The sequence below is a fragment of the Etheostoma spectabile genome, chromosome 13 (assembly GCF_008692095.1).
Source record: "Etheostoma spectabile isolate EspeVRDwgs_2016 chromosome 13, UIUC_Espe_1.0, whole genome shotgun sequence".
Taxonomy (NCBI): Eukaryota; Metazoa; Chordata; class Actinopteri; order Perciformes; family Percidae; genus Etheostoma; species Etheostoma spectabile.
The window spans coordinates 11,026,345-11,051,740 of NC_045745.1; the positions used below are offsets into that span (position 1 = coordinate 11,026,345).

The 25,396-nt window shown below is 40.4% G+C and overlaps 2 protein-coding genes and 1 long non-coding RNA gene across 3 annotated transcripts in view; 2 read left to right on the plus strand and 1 right to left on the minus strand.

Moving 5' to 3' along the window:
• psmg1 (proteasome (prosome, macropain) assembly chaperone 1) overlaps positions 1 to 1,722 on the minus strand; it is a 7,789-nt gene extending 6,067 nt beyond the window's left edge. The window contains exon 1 of the mRNA XM_032534695.1: positions 1,487 to 1,722. Coding sequence (XP_032390586.1) covers positions 1,487 to 1,605 — 119 coding nt within the window. The 5' untranslated portion in view covers positions 1,606 to 1,722. The remainder of the gene's footprint in view (positions 1 to 1,486) is intronic.
• LOC116701146 (uncharacterized) lies at positions 927 to 25,103 on the plus strand. The gene is made up of 3 exons (XR_004334835.1): positions 927 to 938; positions 5,090 to 5,093; positions 24,996 to 25,103. It is a non-coding gene; the product is annotated as an uncharacterized LOC116701146 (long non-coding RNA).
• LOC116701129 (uncharacterized protein C11orf87 homolog) lies at positions 14,328 to 16,694 on the plus strand. The gene is made up of 2 exons (XM_032534703.1): positions 14,328 to 14,690; positions 15,127 to 16,694. Exon 2 carries the CDS (start codon positions 15,226 to 15,228, stop codon positions 15,679 to 15,681), a length of 456 nt encoding a protein of 151 aa, XP_032390594.1. The 5' UTR covers positions 14,328 to 14,690; positions 15,127 to 15,225; the 3' UTR covers positions 15,682 to 16,694.
• Positions 25,104 to 25,396: the final 293 nt, after the last annotated feature.

Genomic DNA, 25,396 nt, shown 5'->3' on the forward strand with positions numbered 1-25,396 from the left:
AACTGTAAAACTAAAGTTAATAAGTTAGTGTTACATAGCGTTGAAAACATCAAAAAAGTGAAAAACATTGAAAAAAGCGTCAAAAGTGTTGAAACAATGAAGAAAAACGTAAGAAAAAGTAAAAAATGTCTGATTTTTAATTTTTACGGGAAGACAACACAAGGGTTAGAGAAGAAGGAACAGTTGTGGGAAACGGTGTTCAACTAAACATTTGCAGATGTTTACTAAATTCCGCCGGGGATGCAGGTGACTGCAAGTACCACCATTAGTTCCATAAAGTCAAGTATTTCAACGCGGGTCTCTCTAGCAGATTTCAACCAACATTTTAATGGGTTTATTTCTCACGTTTTCCCTCCTGCTTTAATATTAACACAGTATTTGTCTACTCAAATTAATTTAATCCGTGGCCACAATAACCAGAACACCATCCCCTAACAAGTGTATTAAAGTACTGTATTTAGAGCAATTTTTTAGGTATTGTACTTGTTCATTTTATGCTACTTTGTACTTCTAGTCCACAACATTACAGCTAGAAATATTGTACTTTTTACTTTATTTACAAGCCATCTTGGACAATGTTTCGCACCCACTCCATGGCTTGCTGCCAAATCACAGGAGCACTTTCAGTGATAGACTCATTCTCCCAAAATGCACCACAGAGCGCCACAGGAAGTCATTCCTGCCTGTGGCCATCAAACTTTATAACTCCTCCCGCTAAGTGTCTGACTGAGACACACACACACACACACACACACACACACACACACACACACACACACACACACACACACTTAGAGAGGTTGAAACTGGACAATATTATCTGTATTATCTGTTTTGTGCAATAACACTGGCCTGAAATGTGTGCAATACTCAACTGCAACAATTATTATTATTATTATTATTATTATTACTTTTCACCACTGCAATTCCTTAATTATGTTAATTATGTAAATACTGTATAATACCATTCCTTTAACTATGTAAATACGTATTCACACTCCTTATATTTCTTTATTTATATTCCTACTCTGATATTTCTACTATTTGTGCAACTGCAACACAGAGTTTCCCTTCGGGGATCAATAAAGTATTTCTGATTTTGATATACAACTATCAGCTGGTGTAACAGTGCGTTATTTGCTAGTGTAATTCTATTTTTTATAAGCTTCCTAGTGTCCTAGAGGGATGGGGGAGTGGCTGGTAAACTCTTAACGATTTAGAAATGTCATGTGTCACGTTAGCTAGCTAGAGCTACTGTAAGATGCTAAGCTTAGTTAGCGAAGTTATGCCAACGTAAGGTAACATTATATCAACGTTATATTTACAAACATAACTTGAAAACACACCGTCTAAAAAGCCATTTCAAATCAAGTTCACTTCACTTCATGAAACCTTACGAAATCTTACGTTACTTAACCAAAGTAGATCTAATATTTTCATGCTTTCTGACTTCCGGTCTCCATGCTAGCTGGCTAACGTTATTTACCTCTTTTCCTCCAGCTCTCTGCGGATTTCTCCATCTTCTTCATCTTCATCGAGTTCCTCTTCATCTTCCTCCACGGCCCGAGAATACACCGACAACACTTCCCCGAAAAACGTCGCCATAATCACTAAGTTTACCAGAGGGAAAGCGAAAGTTTGGCTGGCTAGTGGAGCAGACAAGACAAGCAGCCACACACCCGCCACTTCCGCCGGAAGCCACACCCCTTCTAAATAAAGACTTCAAACACAAAATCCTTCAGAATAAAATATAAGATGGTCTCAAAGAGGTTAGATATGGATATATCAGAAAAGGAACTACCCGAATGAAATGTGCAGAAATAGGTCAAGTAATGCAAAAGCCCAATTGAAATACAATATAAATAAAAAATGTGTTTTATATAAATCTGTGTGCATACAGTGTGGTACATGGTGAAATGTCCTTGAGATGCACCTTGTAAATATCCCCCAGCCAAATCACAGGACCATGTGATATAATTTAATCATACCTCACCACATTATATTAAAGGATCTTTTCTCACATGCCCATATGACAGTGAAAAGAGTCCCTGCAAATGTTCCTCCTGTCCATGTTGGCCCTGAAGAGATTCCCTGTTATCCCTATTGTGATTCCAAAATTACCTTACACTATACATTATCCAAACTGTAGTTCAGTAAGAAACCCTGTTTGGGGAAACACTCTAAAGACTGTAAGTTTAGAAGATACACATTTTGATTCCACTAACTCAGACTGCTGAAGCCTCATGTTAACTATAGCTAAACTATACTGTTAACCAAACTGTAAAATGAATGATTTACAGCTACAGTGGGTGTTTATTGCACTTTATTTTACTTTGAATGTACACATATGGACTTTTTTGTTTAACAATAAGAGACATTGGCATATTTTTCATTGTGACTAATTCCAACAAGCACGATCTGACAAAATGTTTCAAATACGCAAAATAACCTTGAATTGAGAAGCCCAAACAAACACACGGTCCGTGCACACGGACACGTGCAACACCAGGCGCTCCCTAAAATCCCTGTGGGAAGCTCAACGCCTGCATGCATGAATACAGCCTGTCCAAAATATTTCTGCCTGAGTTGCTCAATGAATGATTTAAGGGCTGTGTCTCTTCAGTGGATTCACATGGTGTGTAGTTGGTTATACAATGCATATAGGGGCATGAATGTGACTAACGATTACCATAGGAATGCTTGATGTGCTATTTTTGGCCTTTGTGCCAATTAAGGGTAAACTTGACACATGGCTCCACCAGCTTCGTAGTGGTAATGCATAATTAACGTGATAGGAAGAAAGCAGGGAAACGTAATTCTTAAAGGATGCTTTAGTTGTACAGCTCTATGGAACCATCACCCGAGTCATGTTCGGGCAAATGGGCCTCAAGATCCCTGCAGAACATCCATCCTTTCCATTGTGTTGTATAATTCATTTCCGTGTAAGCTGTGCCCCCCGGAGATGAGGGACAAACAGAAATGTGATGACATCAGCAGGGCCATAAAAATGCTTCATTGTCACCAGAAAAATGTCCAGTGTTGGAACGATAAATTGGATCTCAGAGCAAAGCCTGTAGTATAGAGAGTGAGCTCTATTACCAGTGCAGTGCAATGATGGAGCAAGAGGCCATAAAGTAACAGCAGAAATGTTTCCTGTCACAACATGGAGCAACATGCTAGGAGGACGCTTCAGGCTGCTGTTAATATAATTGATAGTGGAGGGAGAGATGGAGGAAGAGTGGGAGGGATGTTCTGCAGCTTAAACACTAAAACCTCCAGGCTCAAGACAACAAGAGAGCAATGTCAACATCAGGACAAACGGGGAATGTCACAACATCCTTGTTGACTATTAAAATAAGGCACAGGACAGGACAGGACAATCAGAGGACAAAATCATCCACCATGAGTCTGTCTGTCTTTCACTTGGACCGATAACTGCAACAGGGTCTGAGGCTGGTGATGGTCGCGGGCTCCATCTGTCTCTCTGTCCTACACTTGGGTCAAGAGCACCATCCCACTGGCCACGCTGCCGCGCTGGTTGGCAGGGACACGCACAGACATCTAAATGGGAAGTGGTTTAATTACAGAAATTGAATTTGCCTTGGTGTTGTGGTGCATGACAATCAACATTTTAAAGGAGAATAAGTAGATAAGAAACATGAATACAATCTAAAAATTTACAATAAAAGCACGAAAAGGTATATATATATATATATATATTATTTATGTTGATAAGGTCAGCTGCATATGGTTTTTGTGACATGAGGTTTTGGACCTAATGGGCCTCGTGCCAGAGGGGGGTGCCTCAAGCAGTTTGAGGCCAGGGTGGGAGGGGTCAGTCACAATCTTTCCTAGAGGGTTGGCAGACTGCAGCCGATCACTTACACACAATACAACACAATTTTTAAACATGAGAGCACGAATAATACATTTGTGCTCACAAAATCTGTTTATTCAGTCCATGATGCTTGCCATTTTTTGTAGTAAAATAAGGTTTTTAATACATAAATAATTTTTTAACACATTGACATACACCTACAAAATAGGAGAACTAATTACTAATACAAGATGGCACATTCCAGTGAATGCTGCTATATCTATAAATATGATAACAATGGGACTGTAGATTGGCATGAACAGGGAGCTTACAATCAAAATATTAGAACAGAAGAAGCAGAACAGCAATAATATCAGGGACATAATGCTTATTAGATTTATTTCAGTGGTCCAGAGGGAGTTTCTTCAGTCATAAAGGCTAAAGAGGCATGTCCCTCACATGGTCCCGAGAGACTGGTGACCCCCCCTCCGGTGATCTATAACAACAAGAAATATCAATATCTAATTGGCAGATTACCATGACATTTACTGAGCAAAGCAACGCTCCCTCACAGATGGATCTTTTCAGTTTCCGACTTGTGTTTTGATGTCATACAGAGGACTTTTTTACCCCCGATACTCAGATGCATGAAAAAAAAATACATGAGACCTTTGCGTGTTCATCATTCCACCATTTATTTCCAGTAGGGCCGCAACTAACAATGATTTTCATTCTTGATTAATCTGTTGATTGTTTTTTTCCATTAATCAGTAAGTTGTTTGATCTGTAAAATGTCAGAAAATGGTGAAAAATGTTGATCAACGTTTCCAAAGTCCATTATGACGTCCTCAAACTTCTTGCTTTGTCCACAAATCAAACATGTTCAGTTCACTGTCACAGAGGAGTGTGGAAACTAGAAAATGTTCAAAGTAAGAATCATAAAAAACGGCTTAAACTGATGGATCCACTATCAAAGTAGTTGCAGATCAGTGTAAAAGATGACAACAAATGGATTATTGAATTTTGCTTGAATTGTGGCTCTAATTTCCATATTCATAGTTGTCACAAAGGGATGGAGCCTTTCACACAGTACACACATATGCACCCACTCCATCAGACCACCTACTCCCACTCACTCATATCGGGGTAATTTAAAGTATTCACTCCATGCCTGTGGATTGTGGGAGGAAAGTGAAAGCGCCTGGAGGATTTCCCACGCAGACACACATGCAAACCCCTCACACACAGAGAGGATCAGTTGCTTAGGAACAGAATTGTTCATCAACTGATGGTGTGATCACTTCTGAGCAAAGTGTGGGTTTAATCAAGTGAACTTGCGTGTAAATGCGAGCGGGGCTCCGATGATGCTCAAAGAGCCTGGAGGTGGGTGGAAAAGGTGAGCTGCTTATGATGTATCATCCTGTGGCCCAAGAAAAAAAAAATCAATACATAACAATGTCAGTGAGCAAACTGTGAAGAAAAGGATGTTTATAGAAGTTTGAGGTTTTATTAAATGCATTTTTAAACAGCGTGAATGTTTTTCAGTAGGAAACGGTGGAAATTCTCCCTTCATTGCTCTGTTTGGTGGAGCACATTTTGAAAATGAGTGTTACTCAACCTGATTGAGCCTTTTCCAGCATGCTGTTAAAGTATGTTAGGCCAGAAAACATCCCAGGGTGCACTGCAGTTTTTAGAGCCAGAACTTTTTCAGGTGGCCTCCTTCCAGGAAGTTAGCAGTAGATAAATCACTCTTGGCATGTGTCCTGTTTGCGGTGTGCTGTAATATTATTTGGGCGGCTACGTGTCCTTCATTTCTTACCAAACCTATCTCCATTTGCAGGAGATGTGTATTGCTGTCTATAGATAAGATAAATGTTTTTCAAACATGCAGGTTTATGTTTGAATACTTGGACTGCATGCAAGTTCTCCCAGATACATTACAGTTGTCTTTTCCTCTGATATTCACTCACATTCCAGTTAGGCAAAAGACTGATTTGCCTTATTGTCATATATCAAAAGATATATTTTTTAAATCCGATATAGAGGTCCACTGCTGTGTAATTCATTGAATAGTACACTAAAATCATTAACCTGCTTGCCAGCATCTAGGTGACAGGTAAGGTTTCTCATTTCATTTCATCCAAACCCTTATGGCAGGACACTTCTGTTCATTGTATTTACTCACGTAATCACGGTTTGTTTTTCTGTTTACTTCAGTCTTTTTGCTTGCTTTATTTTTTTTACATATGTCTATTTGTGTGTTATATGTTTTCCTGTTTGTTTTGTTGTGTTGCTTGTTTCGTTTTTGTCGAGTATTATATCATTTTTATGTTCTCTTTTTCTCTTTTCCCTTTTTACTTCTTTTCCATCTTCGTGTTTATCCGAAGTGTAGCTGGAAGAGATGTGTTTGTAGCCTTCGGAGGAAGATGCGCGGGCTTTCGGCCATCTTGATGTCAGCAGGGAGCTCGTTCCACCATCAACCCAACAAACGTCCCAACAAATTAGAAAAAAAACATAATCTTCTCACTGACATCACGGTTTGGAGAGCAGCATCTAAAAGAGATAATCAAGAAAAGCGCCACCCCTCGCCCCACAATGATAAATAAATTAGTGATTTTATTTCTATGGCGTATCCATTTTTGACCAGGGTTTGGGCCAAAACCCTTGACAATGGTTTGTTACTGTTGTGAGAGACCAATGAGCAATTTTAGACCCTTTTTGGATGCTTAAGCCTCGCAAAATCACATCTCAGCCCCCCTTAAAATCATAACAATAAAATCCAATAAATTTAAGTAAAAATGTATCAACTTTAGTGCTTAAACTTAGAGTTTGCGAAATTGTCTGTTAGTGACAGAAGACGAACTATTACACGTCCAATGGGCTTGAAACAGGTTTAATATCCTGTGTCGCTGACGCCGATGCCATGCACCTGTAAACCTGTCAAGGAAAGGGTCAACAGAAACGTAGTGTTGGCCAATCAGAGGAGGTTTTGCCGGTCTCTATCTAATCTTTCAGAGTTTAAAAACGTTGGTAGTCCCCAGAGAAGAAGTTGGTATAAAATTGCTGAATGTTAGAACATGGAGCACTTTCAGTGATAGACTCATTCTCCCAAAATGCACCACAGAGCGCCACAGGAAGTCATTCCTGCCTGTGGTCATCAAACTTTATAACTCCTCCCTCTAAGTGTCTGACACAAGGACACTTAGAGGGGTTGAAACTGGACAATATTATCTGTATTATCTGTTTTGTGCAATAACACTGGCTTGTAATGTGTGCAATACTCAACTGCTACAATTATTATTATTATTATTATTATTATTATTACTTTTCACCATTGCAACACCTTAATTATGTTATTTATGTAAATACTGTATCATAATATACCTTTAACTATGTAAATATCCAGACTCCTTATATTTCTTTATTTCTTTATTTATATTTCTTATATTTCTAATATCTGAGCAACTGTAACACAGAGTTTCCCTTCGGGGATCAATAAAGTATTTCTGATTCTGATTCTGATTCTGATTCTGATCAAGTTGGTTGTTATTACTGTGACTCATAAAGTGTCAGGTTTAGTTCCATCATGTCAAAAAACATGAGCTGACATCGTTGTTGTTCAGTAGCTAGATCCGAGATTATCGGCTGATGAAATTACTGTGTGAGCATCACTGTATCCATGTCACATTTTCTTTATGGGCTGAGCTCCCCTAAAGGTCTGATCCTAGACCCTCCCCTGAGACAAGGTGTACTTGTTGGCGTTCTGGTAGAGTGCGTTGATGCTGCTGACACATGAATGAATGCGTGTATGAACGTCTTGGTTGCCATGGTGCCTTGTGGAGCTTCGAGGAAACTGTGTGAAGAGTGTTGTTATAAAAACGAAACCAGCGTGTGATCAATTAGCCGGTGAGACCCCCAACGCAGAAACTAGTTCAATCAACACCTCTCAGACAGTGTCAACAACAGTTTAAAGGATAGGATCACCTGTTTTTAAAGTCTCACATGTCAATGTTGAAAGAATTATTAATGGCTACAATCATTTCTCCATTTCTCCATGTTTCAAGTAGACCCTAAATATGGATATATATTCAATCTCTGCAGGCAGGTGTACTGGTCACCTGGTTGCTCCGATCATGCTTAGGACGTGATAAACTCGCTCTCTCCCCATGATTCCTTTACTCAATCTTTACTGTCACTATCCAATTCAGCAATTTACAAGGTTGTATGTCTTCATTTAGAATGCATTTTACAACTAAATCCACACATTTTATCATACACTAGCTTGGTGACAGGGTCATCGTTAAGAAAAAAGCTAAATCAATCTGTGTGTGTGTGTGTGTGTGTGCGTGCGTGTGTGCGTGTGTGTGTGTGTGTGTGTTTGCGTGTTTGGGCTCATGAGTGCATGCATGGTAAACTGGATTTTGTGCAGTTCATTAGAAATTCTGCTGACAGGGACTTGCAGTGAAAGCAGTTGTGAGTGTGGAAGGAATATCAAGAGGACGGCTGCTGCCTGGAGATTGCCTGCAGTTTTAAAGATATCAGCTCCTTCATTTGAAGATGCACAATGTCACGCACACACACACACACACACACACACACAAACACACACACACACACTGAGTGGACAGCAGTGTGTACATCAATCATCAATATGTGTTTAGCATTCAGACCCACAAAGCTTTCTCATTACCGTTAAAAATCCTGATTAACACGAGCCGCAGTCAGAGCGCCCTGGAAGAGAATAGAGTGGCGCAATAATAGATAATAGAACGATAATGTGTCATTAAGACATAGAAATATGTAGTTTCAGTTATATTTTGGGTTTATAATTAATCGGACAGTGGTGGAAAGCAATGAATATGTGTAATCAAGCACTGTACAATTTGGAAGTTCAACTTTATACTTCTACCTCACTACAAATCAGAGGGAAACATGTTCTTTTTACTCCACTATATTTATTTGATAACTTAATTACTTGCAGATTGAGATTAATAATAAAGAACGTATACAATAAATGATGATAAACCAGTATAGTGTAATAAACCACCTAGCAGTAGAGAAATTAAACTAAGCTTCATCTTTACCTTTAACACATTTTATGATGAATCAATACATGTAATAAACAGCATTCTACTACAGTGGGTCATTCTGCATAATGAGTACTTTTACTTTTGGTAAAAAAGTTGATTTTAAATGCAGGACTTTTAATTGTAACGGAGTATTTCTACAGCGTAGTATCATACTTTTACTTTACAATCGATCAAATGTCTTTGTGCAGCAAACCCACAGAAGATTTTAACTCATCTTCCCCGCAGCTCTACAAATTGTTCCAACATCTTCCATCTCATCGTTTTGGTTTCTACGGCCTACATTTTCTCTGTTGTGGTTTAGTCTCTCATCAACCTCGTTTCCAGCCTCAGCAGGCAGTGAAAAAGCACCAATAAACCTACTGCTGTTTGGCGATGGGCCGGTAGCACACAGTGTGCAGAGGTGTGAAATTGGACAGGATTTAAACTTCTCTCTCAAGCTTTTTTTTTTCATTCTTCACACTCTGTCACCTTTTTGTGTGTACGACTAGAGTGCAAACGCCACAAGGGCCTTCAAAGAGAGACTGTCTGAATGGGTGCATCATTATTACCATTGATTATTCACGTCATCGCTCACCAGACAAGCGGCTGGTCAACACTTGTGTGTCTTGTTTGGAGAATCCTTGAAAGACATTCTCTCTAAACTGCTACAGATGCAAACTCAGATAATGCAGCTGCTTGTTTTCTGTCATATTGACCTCCAGGGCCCCAAAAAGGCTTTGGCTTGGGATTTTTTTAATCTAAGTTATGGCATTTATTTGAAGCTTAAGTGGCTTCCGGGTCTCTGGTCTGATGTGGGTCAGTATGACCTGGAAAACTGAACGCACCCCTATGAATTTTAAAATAAGTGCTATAATCACTCTCCATTTAACAGCCCTAAAACATGTGCCAGGCTTTAAACTGTGCATGAATAGCTGTATAAATCTTTCAGTATGCACTCATCTTCAGTGAGTTCATCATCCAGGGACCCTCTCTCTCTCTCCGAGGCCATCCATTTTTCATGGAGCCCCGCTGGTGATGGAGCATGTCCACAAGTAGCACCGGGAAATGATTGTGAGAATCTTGAACAATTTGTGGTACGAACACAAAGAAAGCACAGAGACTTTTATCTGATAAAAATAAAATGAAATGTTCCTATTTGCTTTTATCTGTTATTAATAACAGTGTTTTACATTGTTGTTTGACCTAGACACAATGATGCACAATCTAATGAATTTGGGGATTACTCTGACTCTTACTCTGATCTGACTTTTGGGAACAGTTCTAAAAGTTTTTAGGTAACCATAAAGTCCCTTATTTGTTATAGTATCAAATATATATTGCCCCCAAAATCATAACATTTCCTCGCAGCTCACTGCTGGTGGTTTGAAAAGTTTAAACAAATCAGAAATATTTGATTTCTGAAAGCAATGTGTGTATTAAGATTCATAATTTCTGATTGAAACTGTTACCTAGACACAATGATATATAATAAACAGTATATCCCCAAAGACAGGTTTACAGAAAATAAATTCAAGACATAAAATAAACTCATCATAATGCCTGAAGAAAAACCTCTTGAAAAACTTGTACTATACATGAATCCATAAAAAATTCTCACATTTATCAAACACAATCCTGTTCGGCCTCCACAGACTTGAGACATCACACACAGTTTTTTCTCGGCTCTCGGATGACTCTGCTGGGGTTTTTGTCGTCAGGGACCAAGAGGCTGAATATAGAGATGTTGAGGAAAGGATTGTGCGTTGGTGTGGGCTGAACCACATGCGGCTCTACATCACAAGGACAAAGGGGTTGGTGGTGGACCACAGAGGAGAGAAGACTCCCCTGTTCCTTGTCCTTCTCCTGTTGGATGTATAACAAGTTCGCCATTGTGTCCAAAACTTGCTTCCACTGCCCCAAAGTGGCTGAAAAAATTCAGTAATTTGCAGTTTGAGTTGTTACGTGTTGTTGTTCCCTCATCCAATAGATTCCACTATCTTTCCCTAACCTTAACCATGCTGTAGTTGCCATGCGCATGTATAAAGGGAGAATTAATCAATGTAATTATTTAACGTTACCCTGAGGTTTTGCAGAATCGTTCAATATCGACATTGTTGTCTGGCGATATCATTTGGTGTTGGTCAGTGACTTCTTCTATGTGCTGTGGCAGCAGACTGACAGCAGCTGACAACAAGAGAACAAACTACCATCAACATCAGGAAGGATGGCTCTGTGCTGGGGGTGGGACGTGCACCTTGAATCTCTGGAGATCATGGACACCTCGCACTTCGTCAAGCTTGTTTCTGGATGAACTACTGAATGCCAGTCGTGAATTTAACTGATTGAAATCTGGTACAGGCATTCAACATCCCCAGAGGATCAATGCTGCTGCGTTTGGAGATCCCCTTAGAGGGAGTTCAACAATGCAAGGAGTACCAGCACAACACAATCCTGAAAGTCCAGTGTGAGTAACAGATTTGTGAGTTGAAAAGATTATCAGATGCAAAAATATTACATACAAGGTTTAATATATCATTAAAGGTCCCATGGCATAAAAATGTCACTTTATGAGGTTTTTTAACATGTAAAATGAGTTCCCCCAACCTGCCTATGGCCTCCAGTGGCTAGAAATGGCGATATGTGTAAACCGAGCCCTGGGTATCCTGCTCTGCCTTTGAGAAAATGAAAGCTCAGATGGTCCAATCTGGAATCTTGCCCCTCGTGAGGTCATAATGGGAAAGGTTAACTCCCCTTTCTCTGCTTAGCCTGCCCAGAGACTTTGGCCCACCCATGAGAGAGAGACATCACAGATTCAGATTTTTAGGGGACCACTAAGGTCTAAATAAAAGAGACTTCAGATACAGTATTAGGGACAACTAAGGTCTATATAAAAGAGACTTCAGATACAGTATTAGGGACCACTAAGGTCTATATAAAAGAGACTTCAGATACAGTATTAGGGACCACTAAGGTCTATATAAAAGAGACTTCAGATACAGTATTAGGGACCACTAAGGTCTATATAAAAGCATCCAAAGAGCACCATGTCATGGGACCTTTAACAAGGATTTCACTGCTTCGGAAGGTTTTCATGGCAACAATAGTCTTGCATTGCAATAGTCTTGACCTACAGTATCACCACAGCACTGTGGAGTAAGGTCTGGTTACACCAGATACATTCTGCGATAGCAGAAAAAAAACGCTCGGGGTTGGTTGCATTTCTTTAAATCAATCACAATCGTCTTAGACGGAGCTTAGCGCCAGAAGCAGCGACGGACCTTGTTATTTATTAATATTTTCACCGCATAAGATACGCCTCATACAATATATATCATTCCCTGAAAGAACCAACCAGGCCTACCTTGTTACATAATCTAAATTTTCTTCACATTTTGCCATTTTCAACGTGCAGATTGTTAGTTCAAAGGAGGTTGTTGGTCCCTGAAGCGAAAGGGACTGTGAGAACGGCAACACACAGAGAGCAGAAGGTGAGGGACCAAACCTGACATCCAGCATGTGTCAAGTTTTATCGTTGAAATCTAAACCCATATCCGAAAGGTTAAGGGTCTAGCGTCGAGTAATGAAAGAATTGGAAAACAATTGGATAACACAACGACCTATCACAACAACACACAAGGTGATGTATCCAGAGCCCCATGCACTCTGCTACCAGCGGAGCTAACTGGTAGTTTAAACTGTCGTCATCTGTTTAGCTCGCCTCTGGCCCCGCCTACATCAGCTACACAAATGTGATTGGTGCAGCTCGGCTACAAGGGCATAGTTAATGAGCAGCATTACTCGATGTCAGAGTAACTCGCTGAGCCAATTCAAATTTTGCTCTCATGAGAACTCTGGATTTCCAGGGTAGCAGACTACAACAATCATCTTTCAGCTGGACAAGGTCAAGATGAGAAATAAGGTGCTCATGGTACAAAATGTTGTTTTCTGCCGTGTTCACAAAGCTGTTTTTACGTCAGTCTAAACTATGTTTGGATTTACAGCTTGAGAGCATGGCCTCCTATTCATTTGTGCAATATGTCATGGTAAAAATGTGGTCATCAATTAACACCACTCTGAAAATTTTTAGTATGAATACTGTTAACACTCTTTCAGTGTGAACCAAGGGCATAATTTTGGGTTCAACATAAATTACGTCCATGGTGTGAATACATGGGCTACATGTATGTACTCAAACCTTTTAGAATTAGTATTATAAGTGTATAGTTGGGATGCAGATCACCTACTGTACAATACCAAGAACCATTGTTACTGCAGTCACGATTAGTCATAAAAACATCAAATGGAAAAGGATTTTTTTGTATATGAAAGTGTTGAGACATACAGAGTTTTCACAATACTTTAAAATGGGTCAAGGTGTGGCCCCAATGTAGAGATGTCTCCTCGTTGCACACACTTCTATATTTGGAGTACATGCCACACAGCCTGCAGCAATCTTCCATTCAGGGAGGTGCTGCGCTTAATCTGGTGGAGGTCTGAATTTGTGGTTTTCAGATTTATTTCAAGGGACTTTTTTTCGTAAAAGATTTAATCTCTCCACCCGATGTAAAAGTGAGGGTGTAATGTGTTAGTCAAGTGTAGTTTTATTGTGAAACAAAGTGCAGTTGTTTTATGCCTCTCATTTAGAGGATTTCCATCAAAGCTGCACTAACAATAGCGGTTTCCAAAGTCTCTAGAAGGACAAAGTCAAAGGCAACTGTCAGTCCAGTTTGGTTTATCACACCATTATCATCATTAAGCCTAACAAGCCAGGTTTTGAATGGAAAGAAAGTCTGTGTGGGAATGAGAAAGTTGCAAACAGTTTTTAAAAAACTGGGAATTTTTTGAATGGAGTTCAATAAATGCAAAGACTTTGTGAAGGACAGGCTGCGTAAGCTACCATAAAACTTTGGCAATTAAATGAAATTAGAATCTGATATTAAAGCAATTTTCAGCTTTACATTTGTGGTAAATATGCATTAATTCATTCTTCCTAAAAGGGAGGTTTTCTTCGCCACTGTTGTACTAATTGCTTTCTCTTGGGGGAATTACTGGAACTGCTTTCTGCCACGTTTCCATGTCTAACATTCTGGGGAATAGACCAATAATAATAGCAATTGGCACATATCCAGTTAATGTATGACAACTGGACAGTATTTATACCTCTAATAAGCCTAACAAGGCTTAAAGCTTCAAACCATGCAGCATTTGACTGACCACACCCTTAGGAATGCCTGGGTTTACCAATCTAATACAAAACTAATTTACATGAGTAAAGTATGAAGTGAATAAACATTACTAGTGATTAGAGGGGAACATCAGCACTCTGGTGTGGGTAACACACACACACACACACACACACACACACACACACACACACACACACACACACACACACACACACACACACACACACACACACAAACAGCCCTGCCAGCTGACTATACTGGACCTTTAATGCAGCTGCAGCTCTTCATTCAGATGCTGAGTGGAGCAGCGGACGACGAGGAGGGGACGCGTTTCTAGGAAAGACCAGACCACAGCTCTTTCTCTAATCACATTTTTTTAAAAGCTCTCTTTGATCTAGCCTAACCAGTGGAATTCCCCGAGTTGCATATAGCATTTAGCTGGGGAAGTGCTGTCTTGAATGCAGACTGAGTGGATTGCGGCAATCAAAGCGTCCTGAGCGAGCGGAGCTCAGCAGCAGCATCTCATTGTATGAAATGCGTCACCGTGATCCTGTTCTCCCATTTACACACATCGGCTCTCCACTCACGGACTGTGCCCCGCACTGACAATTTCATCAGGTAAGAATTTCCGTCATTTAAATGTATTGGCTAGAGATGCAACAAATGCAGACCTCGTATTCTCAGACATTAGTGTCTTAGAATGATGTGTTGCAATGAGTGCAGGAAAGGGTGGCTTCTGTATGGCTAAATCCTGTAGGCCTACACATGTTACAATAGGCTACATGATGCATTGTCCTGACTTCTACCCAATCTCACGTTCAAAGCAACGTTTTTTATTCTTCTGTGATTATATGTTCAATAATATGCTGTCAGGTTTTATCTGGTATTGTGTGTCAAATGGTGCGAACTGCCCATGTTAATTGATTCATTTTGGGTTGATTGATGAAGCCTGGACGAGTTAATGGGGGCTGCTGGGCGGGTTTCTGATTGTTCTGATAGGCAGCCTCCTCTGGAGCTGGATGAGCGGGTTTCATGTGTTTTCTTTTCGGTGCAGGTAACCACATGCGCGGGCCGGTGTCACCGCGCTGAGCCCGGAGAGCACGAAGGGTACTGGGGTCAGAGAGACAAGAGTGGTCGGGAAAGGTGGACCGGGATGCCAGCCAGAAGCTCTGAGGCCTCGGGACTGTCGGTGCCCCTGCACCGCTGTCACGGGGGTTTCCACGAGGCCAATAACGGCACCTGCGCGGAGCACCTCAGCTTTTTTCCGCCGTTCTCCTCCACCCTCGCGCTCCTAGTGCTGGTGGCCGTGCTCGTTGGGATCATCCTCGTTTCCCTGGCAACGTTCCACTTCCACAAGAGGAAGCTTCGGAACAGGAAGATCCAACGCGCGCAAGAGGAATACGAGCGCGACAGTCGCAGCCCCGCGCGCGGCGCAGGGGCGAGCGGGGAGCCCGCGAGGCCGTGCGTCATCGTCCGTCCGGTGAGATGTGATGTGGAGAGGCTCTCGTGCCAGAGCGCGGAGAGCGCGGAGAGCGCGGAGAGCGCGGACGCCAGCGAAGCGGCGGAGGGCGAACCGGCGCGGCACGACACAGTTGCTCTTGACTGTTAATTTAGTGCAACTTCAGGGAATGAGACTGTGGAATAAACAGGAAAAGCAATAAGGCACAAAGAACCCCCCCCCCCACACCCATCTCTGCTGCTTGTAGATGACTTAGAAACAGCAATGCAGAATACTGAGTAGAATAGTCAGCCTAGTACAGTGGCGTAAAGGATAGCTATGTGGCCACACACTTTCCTGATAACTACACTAGTATTTAGCCAACCGGTTGGCTACTTCCTTATGGGACTGTGTAAAGTATTTGCCTGCTTTGACTTTTGGACCTCTTCCTCTTCCTCAGCCTAAAACGTTGTTTAAACCTCAAAGATGTTTAAACTTTAAATCCTCCCTGGGATGTGACACACGGTCATGTTAAATTATTAAGAGTTTGGTGACACAACATAGACCATAATGGCTCTCTGATCTTCCTTGGCATGTCTCTCTGACACACTAGCAGTATGTAGTTAGACTATAATGGATGTTGTGGTGCTGTTAGGCAGTGCAAAGCTGCATATAGGCTGTAGAAAATGGCTTATTTGTTTGCGTAGTATTTCTTCCTTCAATTAAGTGACTTAGCATATTTGCCTAAAGTACAGGACTGTCCTCCAATGTCTGTTAGGCATCTGTAGGTAGCTCTTAGCCTGACAGGATGCAAGACGTATTGCTGTAGTGAGTAATGCACATAAGATTTTTCTTTAAATGTGTCAGATCGTAGGTTTTAGCGCTAATACAGTATTTTCAGTTTTGAGTATTTATAATGTATTCTCTGACATGTAATAAACTGAGAATCTAACAGAGGGTTTAAGTTCAAGCCCGTCTTTTTTTTTTATCCTTCATATTGTATAGTGGGCCTAACAGAAATTCTGTGTCATTTATTACATGAATTCACTGTAAATGTATGCCATTAATGAGAGCTGGAATGTTTTACGGTAACATCATCTTTCTGGAGTTCATATAACCTGCCTTATCAAAGGAAAATATGTAATATTCTAAGTTTATAAATAAATTATGTTATGTTAACCCTTTGATTGTGTCAGTAACCTTAAACACTTGTTGACCATTATCTAACAACTGGATAGATAATTATTGTCATTAGGGTTAGGGATAGGTGAACTCTAACCCCTAACCCTAACCACACTGGAAATGTAAAGTAGAAAAACAAAGAGAAAACAGCTGTCAGATAAATAAAAGTATCCTATTATTGTGTTAAAGTGCACCTGAAACATACACTGTATATAAAATATAGAAGAATATAGACATTATTGCACCTGAAGATTTTTCACATAATGTTGATGCAACAAATAAATGCTGTTATTGCATTCATGTCATGACAAAAATAATTGCTACTACTCTACTACATTGATTTGTAAAAAATGTGAATTATATGTTATATAACAAATGACCTTCTTAAGGTAGATCCTTAGCATTTGCTCAGGATCTCCTGCATAAAGACCCTCAATAGGTACAAAATAATCACTGCTTACACAATTTATACGGCACATAGGACCATGTAAACTGCATTGTCACTTTACAGTCAGATGCACTGCATATAGAACAAAGTCTACTGTATATTAGGGTTGGGATAAAATATCAATGCTGCAATGTATCGTCCTTTTTCTGTCGACACGAGAATCGATGCGCTGACGCCACATATCGATATTTTAATTAATAAAATAAGCTGCTCTGAATAGATTTCCCTGCTCCCAGCATCAGTACTTAATGGCTCTCGTGCTCAACACATGAATGATGGAAAGTTGAACATAAGTTAACCAGCTGAAGATGAAGGGGATTATAACGGGACGGTGGACAGCAGTTTGAGGGAAATAACAGATGCCCCAGATATGTTTAAGTAGAAAGTCTGGACCCTTAGTTGCTCTATAGTTCTGTAATTTGAATTTACAGACTGAAAAACTTGGAGCTGTTTGAACAGTTTGGACTTGCAGTGAATAAAGAGAGAAAACCTGCACTTAACATTTTCACAAGCATTTTGCATTCATAGTTAGACCGATAACTTGATGTATCATTATTGAATTTTCTAGCATTATAGTGAATTGAATTGCTGTATCGTAATATTATTACCATTGAGAGCCATGTGTTGTATTGTGATGTACCCTGTGATTCACACCCCTACTGTATGGACCCCATTCATTTTCTACATGATTTGTTGACATGAAGGTCATCCATAGAAATGCCACCCTTAATCTCAACATCCCCCCCCCTGTAATGGCGCTACAGCATGTCTTATTGGAGGTCAGTGCAAGTGAATCAACATCAGTTAGTGTTGGCCAGACACCAGGACACCATGTTCCTAAATGTCCCCAGAAAGAAAAAGGCCTGGGAAAATGAAGCCATCTCTGGCCAGGCTCCAGCGCTGGAAGATGCACTGACAGACTGCCTGTCTATCTTATCTCATTGGCATAAGTGCAACAGAATGAAACCATTTATCTTCACAGGGAAATTGGAAGTAAGTCAACGAAAGATGACTAATGCTTTCTACATTCAACGTATGTTTTCTTCCTAATTAGTCATAGATTAGGATGTTGGACATCATAGATGATTTCAGGATAAAATGTTTGTTACAAATAAAGGGATTTACTGGAACAGCATTCTCTAATAAAGATGGATTGCTTGAAAATTATGTAACTCCAAGCAACTGAGACCAGGTACAGTGTGCAGTAGTCACAACCAGATATAAGGAAATTATATCTGTCTTTGAGCCATCCTGCTGAAATACACATCTCTCATATGACCTGGCAGTAAGTTTTCATCTGCTAAAGGTGGAGTTACATTAAGTTTATTGGGAAGAAGAGGGTGCGGGGTGGCAGTTAGGTGTGATGAGCAGGGGCGTAGCACAAAATTCTGTGTTCCCTGTAGAAATGCATTCTCAGTGGGCCCCTCCCCGCATCAGCAGCTATTCGTTCTAGCATCAACTGAGTCCCATTTCCACCCCCAGTCTGACAACCCTGAGGATGAGGGCTGAAGTTGGATGTGAGAAAAGAATGGATGTGACTAGATAAACGGGCAGTTGGAGATGGATGAGCGTGTAGACGTAAGTGGCTAGGACATGGTAAGGTCAAGGGAGTTCAGTAGCCATGTATGGAAGTCAGTGGATAAGAAATAGCAGAGGTCAGTGGCTAGGATAGTCTACAGTTCAGGGGCTGGGTATGGATTGAAGTACCAGAGCCGGCTACTTCTGGTTTAGCACTCCATTCAATAGGGATAAAATTGTCTAATCGTGGAGCTCTTCTTCCAAATGTTTTTGACCCAAAAGGAAATTTTGATAGTGAAACGAGTCATTTCAAGGGGGTTGTAAGGCTCAAAAAGAACCCCTAATTTAGACGTGTCCATGGTAAAGTCTATAGGGGAAAATGTTCTTGGGCCAGAGGGCATCACTTGACAGGACAGGAGTTTCAGTTCCATTATTTGACCGCTATGTTTAATTTGCTTCTAAGCCCAGCACACTTACTAGAGGCCTGGTCCATGGCTGAGAATGGATGGAGGTCAATGGTGGTCAGTAGCTAGGGAAACACTAAGGTCAGTTGTTGGGAATCAATGTAGGTTGGTGGCTTGGAGTCAGTGGAGGCCAATTGTTAGAAATGGACAAAGGCTAGGAACTGATGAAGATCAGATGTCAGTGGTTGGGAATGGATGAGATAATGGAGCTCATTAGTAGGTGAGAGAGTAGATGAAGTAGGTCTGCTGTTATTTCTTGGCACACATATAGAGCTGCATTAGAAAAAGAGAGAGACACTAGAGACTTTAGTGTGACTTAAGTTTGCTTAGGGAATAGCCTAGTTATTGTGAGAGGCCTCGTTTAGAATTAATGAGGCCGGTTTTGTTGTCCCACAGGGTTCTGCTCCTCAGTGCTGCAGATAGACTTTGCAGGGGACGTTGGTTGGCCAGTGAGTGGATTATGTCCTCTGAGGCTGTTTATTATAGCATTATTAAGGTTGTGTGTAATGTGAACGTGGTTTGCATTACACACAACCTTGAAGGGAAACTGCTTGTCTCTGCGTGAATGTGTCTTTTTTGGTCCTCTTTTTTCAGACAATCATTGACTTCTTTTCATTTCTGGGATGTATGACAATCAACTTGCAGACACTTATACTTTTATTCAAGTTGGCAATCCTTGGTGTGGTGCTTTCTTTGGAAATGGTCGGACTTATTATTAAATATACAGTATGAGTTTTGTAGGCAAGGCAAGGCAAGGCAGCTTTATTTGTATAGCACATTTCAGCAACAGGGCAATTCAAAGTGCTTTACACAAAATCAGTTAAAAAAAACTAAAAACTAAAAACAGATAAAACCCAAGTATCCTCAAAAAAAAAAATCATAAAACAGATAAAACACAAGTGTAAACTTGAGACTACCTTCACACTAATTAGTCAATGTTAGTGCTACCTTTGTAGACAGTGAAAAGAAAGAAATATGGTCCTTGAAATCATAACAACAGGAACGGGAAGAATTCTGCACAGCAGGCGTTCGACAGGAGACTGTGTGAGGCTTGCAGATTTGGCCCTACTCCAAGTAATGGTACAACTCAACTCCGGTTGTTCCTACAAGGCCTGGCAAGCACTGGGTGCACTAATTAATAGTTTCCGGTTGCACTCAATATAGAACTAACACCCTGCCAGCAGCCTGCCAACCAACCTGCTGTGGAGCATCAGACTCCAAAGGGCCACACTTAAACGAAAGCAACATGGGTGATACAAAAATATTTCATAAGGTGAGGGGATTTATCCGGCCTGCATTCAGTTACAGCTTACTGACATTGATGAAATTTTGCCCTGAACTCTACAGCCCACTCTGATTGTCCTCTGAGGTGCATTAGCAGATTGCTTCTTTGCTCTAAATCTCAACTCACAACAATGACAATTGACAGTTCACTGTCAAGAAGACACTGAAGAGGCTGCTCCTATTCTCACCCCTGCCGCCAGGATTCGAGGTGGATGATTTGTCACCCCCAGCGGCTGTTTATATGCTTCATTACTGCATGTTTAAGCTGTAACTGTGAGGCTAATGAACCCAGACAAGTAACTGCACTGATCTGTAGGCCAGAGAAGGAATAACAGATCAGCCTTGTCTTGTTTAACCTTCTTGTTGGAGCTTTTGAACGCAAGCCTTAGTTCTTCCATCTGATGCCTACAGTTTTTCTGCCTTCATTTTCCTGTCTTTCATATAATTTTGACTAGAACCATTTCTGACACACCCAATTATACAATCACTGAGATATGCAGCATTGTTTAGGGAACTTGGGGATTTAAATAGGAGTCCTTTGGTCACTGAAAGATGTACTACAGGAGTTTATTATATGCACGAATGTGAGAGAAATAAAACATGGCTTTATTTGCCGGTATATGTAGCAATGGTTGGCTGCAGCGTGGCTCTAGGCCCTAGAGGATATCCATGTCATGCCTACAACTTTGTCCCAGAATGAAATATTTTAAAAACTATCAGATGGATTAAGACTGCATGTTGTACAAACATTCAGGGTTCCCAGAGGATTAGCCCTAAGGACTTTGGCAACATTTTCTTGAATGCAACCAGCAGGTCAAATCTCTCACCTATCCATCTACTGAATGGATATCACAAAACGTGTTTGACATTTATGGTTTCCAGACGATGTACCCTATTGACTTTGGTGAACTTATTCATTGTGCCAGAAGGATGCATCTGATGGAATTCAGTGGTCTTTGCTCTTAGATGTGAGTGGCCTCCCTTTATTTTGAAAAAATGTTTCTTGCACAAAACAAACTTGAGATTTTGACCCAAGGTGGAAGGAAAGGGTTCATGGGGTTACACAAATGTGAATGATTGACTATGATCATCAATTGTTCACTCCTCCTTTAGCTCAGGTTTTGGTCTCTACCAACTCCTAAAGTAAATATTCATCTTTTTAGCTGCTAAGTGCTCAGCAGCAATAATCTCTAACTGTGTCTCAGCTGTTTAGTGTTTTTCCTAAAAAAAACGTCTGTCTGCTATTGCTGGAAATAAGTTTGGGAGGAGTTAAGTTGTGGGCCAGAAAAGCAAAACAAAGCACTGACTAAAGCTAAAATGCTCTGCAGAGCTGAGAGAAACGGTAGACTTAGGTGATTCTAGGTGAATTCTCTGTGGGTTTAACATGTGATTCGTTGTAAATACTGTACATAAATATACCTAATTTAATGTTACTTAAAGAAGCTTTCGAATTGAAACTTTATAAATTCGAGCCAGATTAAAACTTTGTTTTTGTGATAGGAAACACTAAAACAAATACTCTACCATGCACACACATGTACTCTGAGAACAGCACCGGTGCTGGACCTAAGATGGCTCCCGTTGAGACCCACCACTGAAGCTTCCTGAGTGGAGAGGGGCTTTAAGATCAGATAAACTGATGGATGGCGCTGATACCTGCCTGGCACTCCTGAAGATTAATGGCAGCATGGCTTCATGTCCTGTAAAGTAATCCATTTGTGGGGTACTGCATCATTTTTCTGACAGCTAAATTACAGTTCTGTGTGTTTGCTCACGTTAGTTTACAGCACAAAGGCGTGCAACATCAAATCCTGTGCAGAGCCCAGTGATGTTTTTCCTAATAGAATTCTTTATAATGGGGCTACATTTCTATCAGTGAATACATGTGACAGAGGAAGGTGTATTTGGACACATGTCTTCTCACATCTTTCAGTAAAGGTTCTTAGGTTCCGTTGCAACAAAGAATGTGTGAGGCAGTCTTGGAAACCTGGTTTTGGTCAGTGACAAATTACATTTTTGGTTCACACCAATTACAAAAGAAACATTTAAATCAGTGTCACTATTTACCGAGTACCAAAGATAGAAGGGACGCCACGGACACATTGATGGTTTTGGTCTTTTTGGTAATATTTAAGGGTAACAAAAATATAGACTAACACAAGATTGATCCTTTGTGTTTAGTGATATGCAATTAAAGTGACTACAACATTTGTATAGTAACAACAAATGACAATGTAAAGGGGGTTGCCCTTACTGAGCTACAGAGAATAATCAGCTGAATCTCCAGCGCCTTTCGGCTTTATGGAGTTTTAGCTCATTGTTTATCTGTCTGGCTGCAACTTTCCTGTTCTGGTTCACTCTTGGCGCTCTCAAAGCGTTTTTTTTTTTCCAAAGAAAAACCTGTAAAATCCACTGTACACTTTCACATGGTTAGATAGTAGCTGGTGAAAATAGTCCTCAGATTGGAAAGATAGTCTACCTAGCTGTCTCAATTTAGCCCACAGAGACCTGAGGAGCAGTCAACAATAGTCCTCATAAATCCATCCAATTTAAAATTCCAACACAAAAAAAGAGGAAGGGAACGGAAAACACATGCAGGGGGAACAAACATGTTAAGGTTTGGTGAGTTTGTAGCTTTTATGATAAATAATGAATATTTTCTTTCCTTGGTTCCTTGTTGGTAAAGAGCTAAGCTGAAACGGCTATTTCACCTGTTTATCATGAAGCAGGTGACAATTTAATATACGTAGGTCAAAATCTAAAGCTATAGTGCACAACTATTGTATATTAACATCCGTTACAATCAAGCCACTGTCAAACAAGTTGATCCAAAACTAATTAAGCCTATCTACTCCACAAAACTCTCTCTGTATAGGGCTGTTTACAAAATGGTGCTAACTGGCAACTTCTACACGCAGAACCTCTAGGGACGCATTTTACGTCACCACTGGGAAAAGGACAACAGCAACGGTCAGCTTTGGAGACAAATTACAGGATCATTACCTCTTCTGAAGAATCCATGTTTTGTTTTTTTAATCCTCCATGTTACCAACTGCGTGGAAGAATAAAAATATACACGCAGTAATCAAAAAGACACCATACATACAGCTAAAGAAGAAATGTAAGCTTTTTTTTAGTATGCCATGCAGAGCTGCAGAAAGCATCAGGGCACTAGCAGATTACACATCAACAGTAGCTCCAGTTATTAGAAGAAGCCAAACAAGCATCAGGATCCGTTCATGCATCTCCGACACCAGTCTGCCATGCAAAGCAATAACAAGCAGTAATAAAAATATGAAATAGACTATATCACTCTCTCACTCTCTCATGAAGAAGGCAATAATACAGCACAGACGAATAAGACGGAATAATAGTTAAAATACAAGTTCCTTTTTTATACATACCCAGGGAGGTCTGAGCGGGCTATGTTTGACACTGGGCAAGACATCAAACATGTTAGCAACAGATCAACAGTGGTAACAACAATATAGAATTACCTGGGGATTAAAAATGATCACAAATCTGATTTCTTAAGAGTCAGGCCTTGAGACTTTGTGTAAAATTTTGGTAAGAGGTGCAGTTTCTTATTTAATTTGGTAGTGTTTTCTACATAGTGGAAGAGCTGGACCTGTAGGGAGTTACACAGTCCCCTATAAGAGCTATTGCAATTTTTTATTTAATAAAAATACTAAGTGGTGGAGCTTTGCCATTCAAGATCTTGAACATTATGCACGTTATTGTATTTGATTAGATTAGAACTAAGGATGGCATATTTGTTAAGGATTTTACAGTGGTGATGAGTATTTCGTTTTTCGGGCCTGTTTACATAGAGAGAACAAGCTTAAGAACTGTATCATTAGCTTGTGTCCAGCTTGTTATGCTACATAGTAGATGGGGGATGATCATTGAATCTTGATACAATTTTGCTGCTGCACTTGTTAGGCAGCTTCTTTTACGCCCAAAATTTGCTAGATTGAATTTAGTTATTCGTATGACTTTTTTTACTTGTTCTTTGAAAGACAAGGTGGAGTCAAGGACGATACCGAGTTATTTGATGTGAGAGACAACTTGAATATTCTCACAGTCAGATGCTGAGTGCGTCTTTGTAAAAAAACAACATGCAGACCGTTTTCTTTACATTTAGACAGAGGAGAGAATGTTCAAGCCATGTAGTAACATTTACCATTGCTGCGTTTAGTTTAGAAGCTGCTTCTTTTTTAGTTTTTGCAGAGACGTATATTATAGTATCATCTGCATACATCTAAACTTCACACCCTATACAAATCGATGGAAAGTCCTTTACATACAAGCTAAACAGGGCACACCCATCTCATTGTTCATAAAAGGTGATGTTTCACTACCACCCTATCTGAAAGATAGGACATCCAGTTCAGCGTGTTCGGGGCAAAATTATATTTGGCTAACCTAAAAAATAAGTATTTATACACTATAGCTTAAAGTGAATTAAAGCCAGATTTCTCCCCCCCCCAAAAAAGTTTCTCTAAGAATTCTTTCTTTTTTAGCAACCCGGGGATTGATTCCGCCATTTCCAGGCAAAATATGTAGAATATTGTTGTACTTTTGGACAGTGTTTCCACATTCTGGCTGTGACAGTGGACTATCAACCTTAAAAATGGAGACCATGGGCACCTGTGTAGCTCACCTGGTAGAGTCTGCACCCATACACAAAGGCTCAGTTTGATTCCAACCGGCGACCATTTGCTGCATGTCATTCCCCCTCTCTCCCCCCTTTCATGTCTAAGATGTCCTGTCACAAATAAAGGCCTAAAATGCCAAAATAGAAATCTGAAAATATATATCTATATGTATATAAATGGAGACCATAATATTCCCTGTAAAAATCTCAAATGGTCTGAAGAAGTGATGATGAAAGGAGCTCAATCCTGCTTTCAAACCCTGAGAATAGAGTTTATGTTCTGTTTGTAGGTTGGATGGACCTGTGGGACCACGACTGAGCTCTGACTAGCTC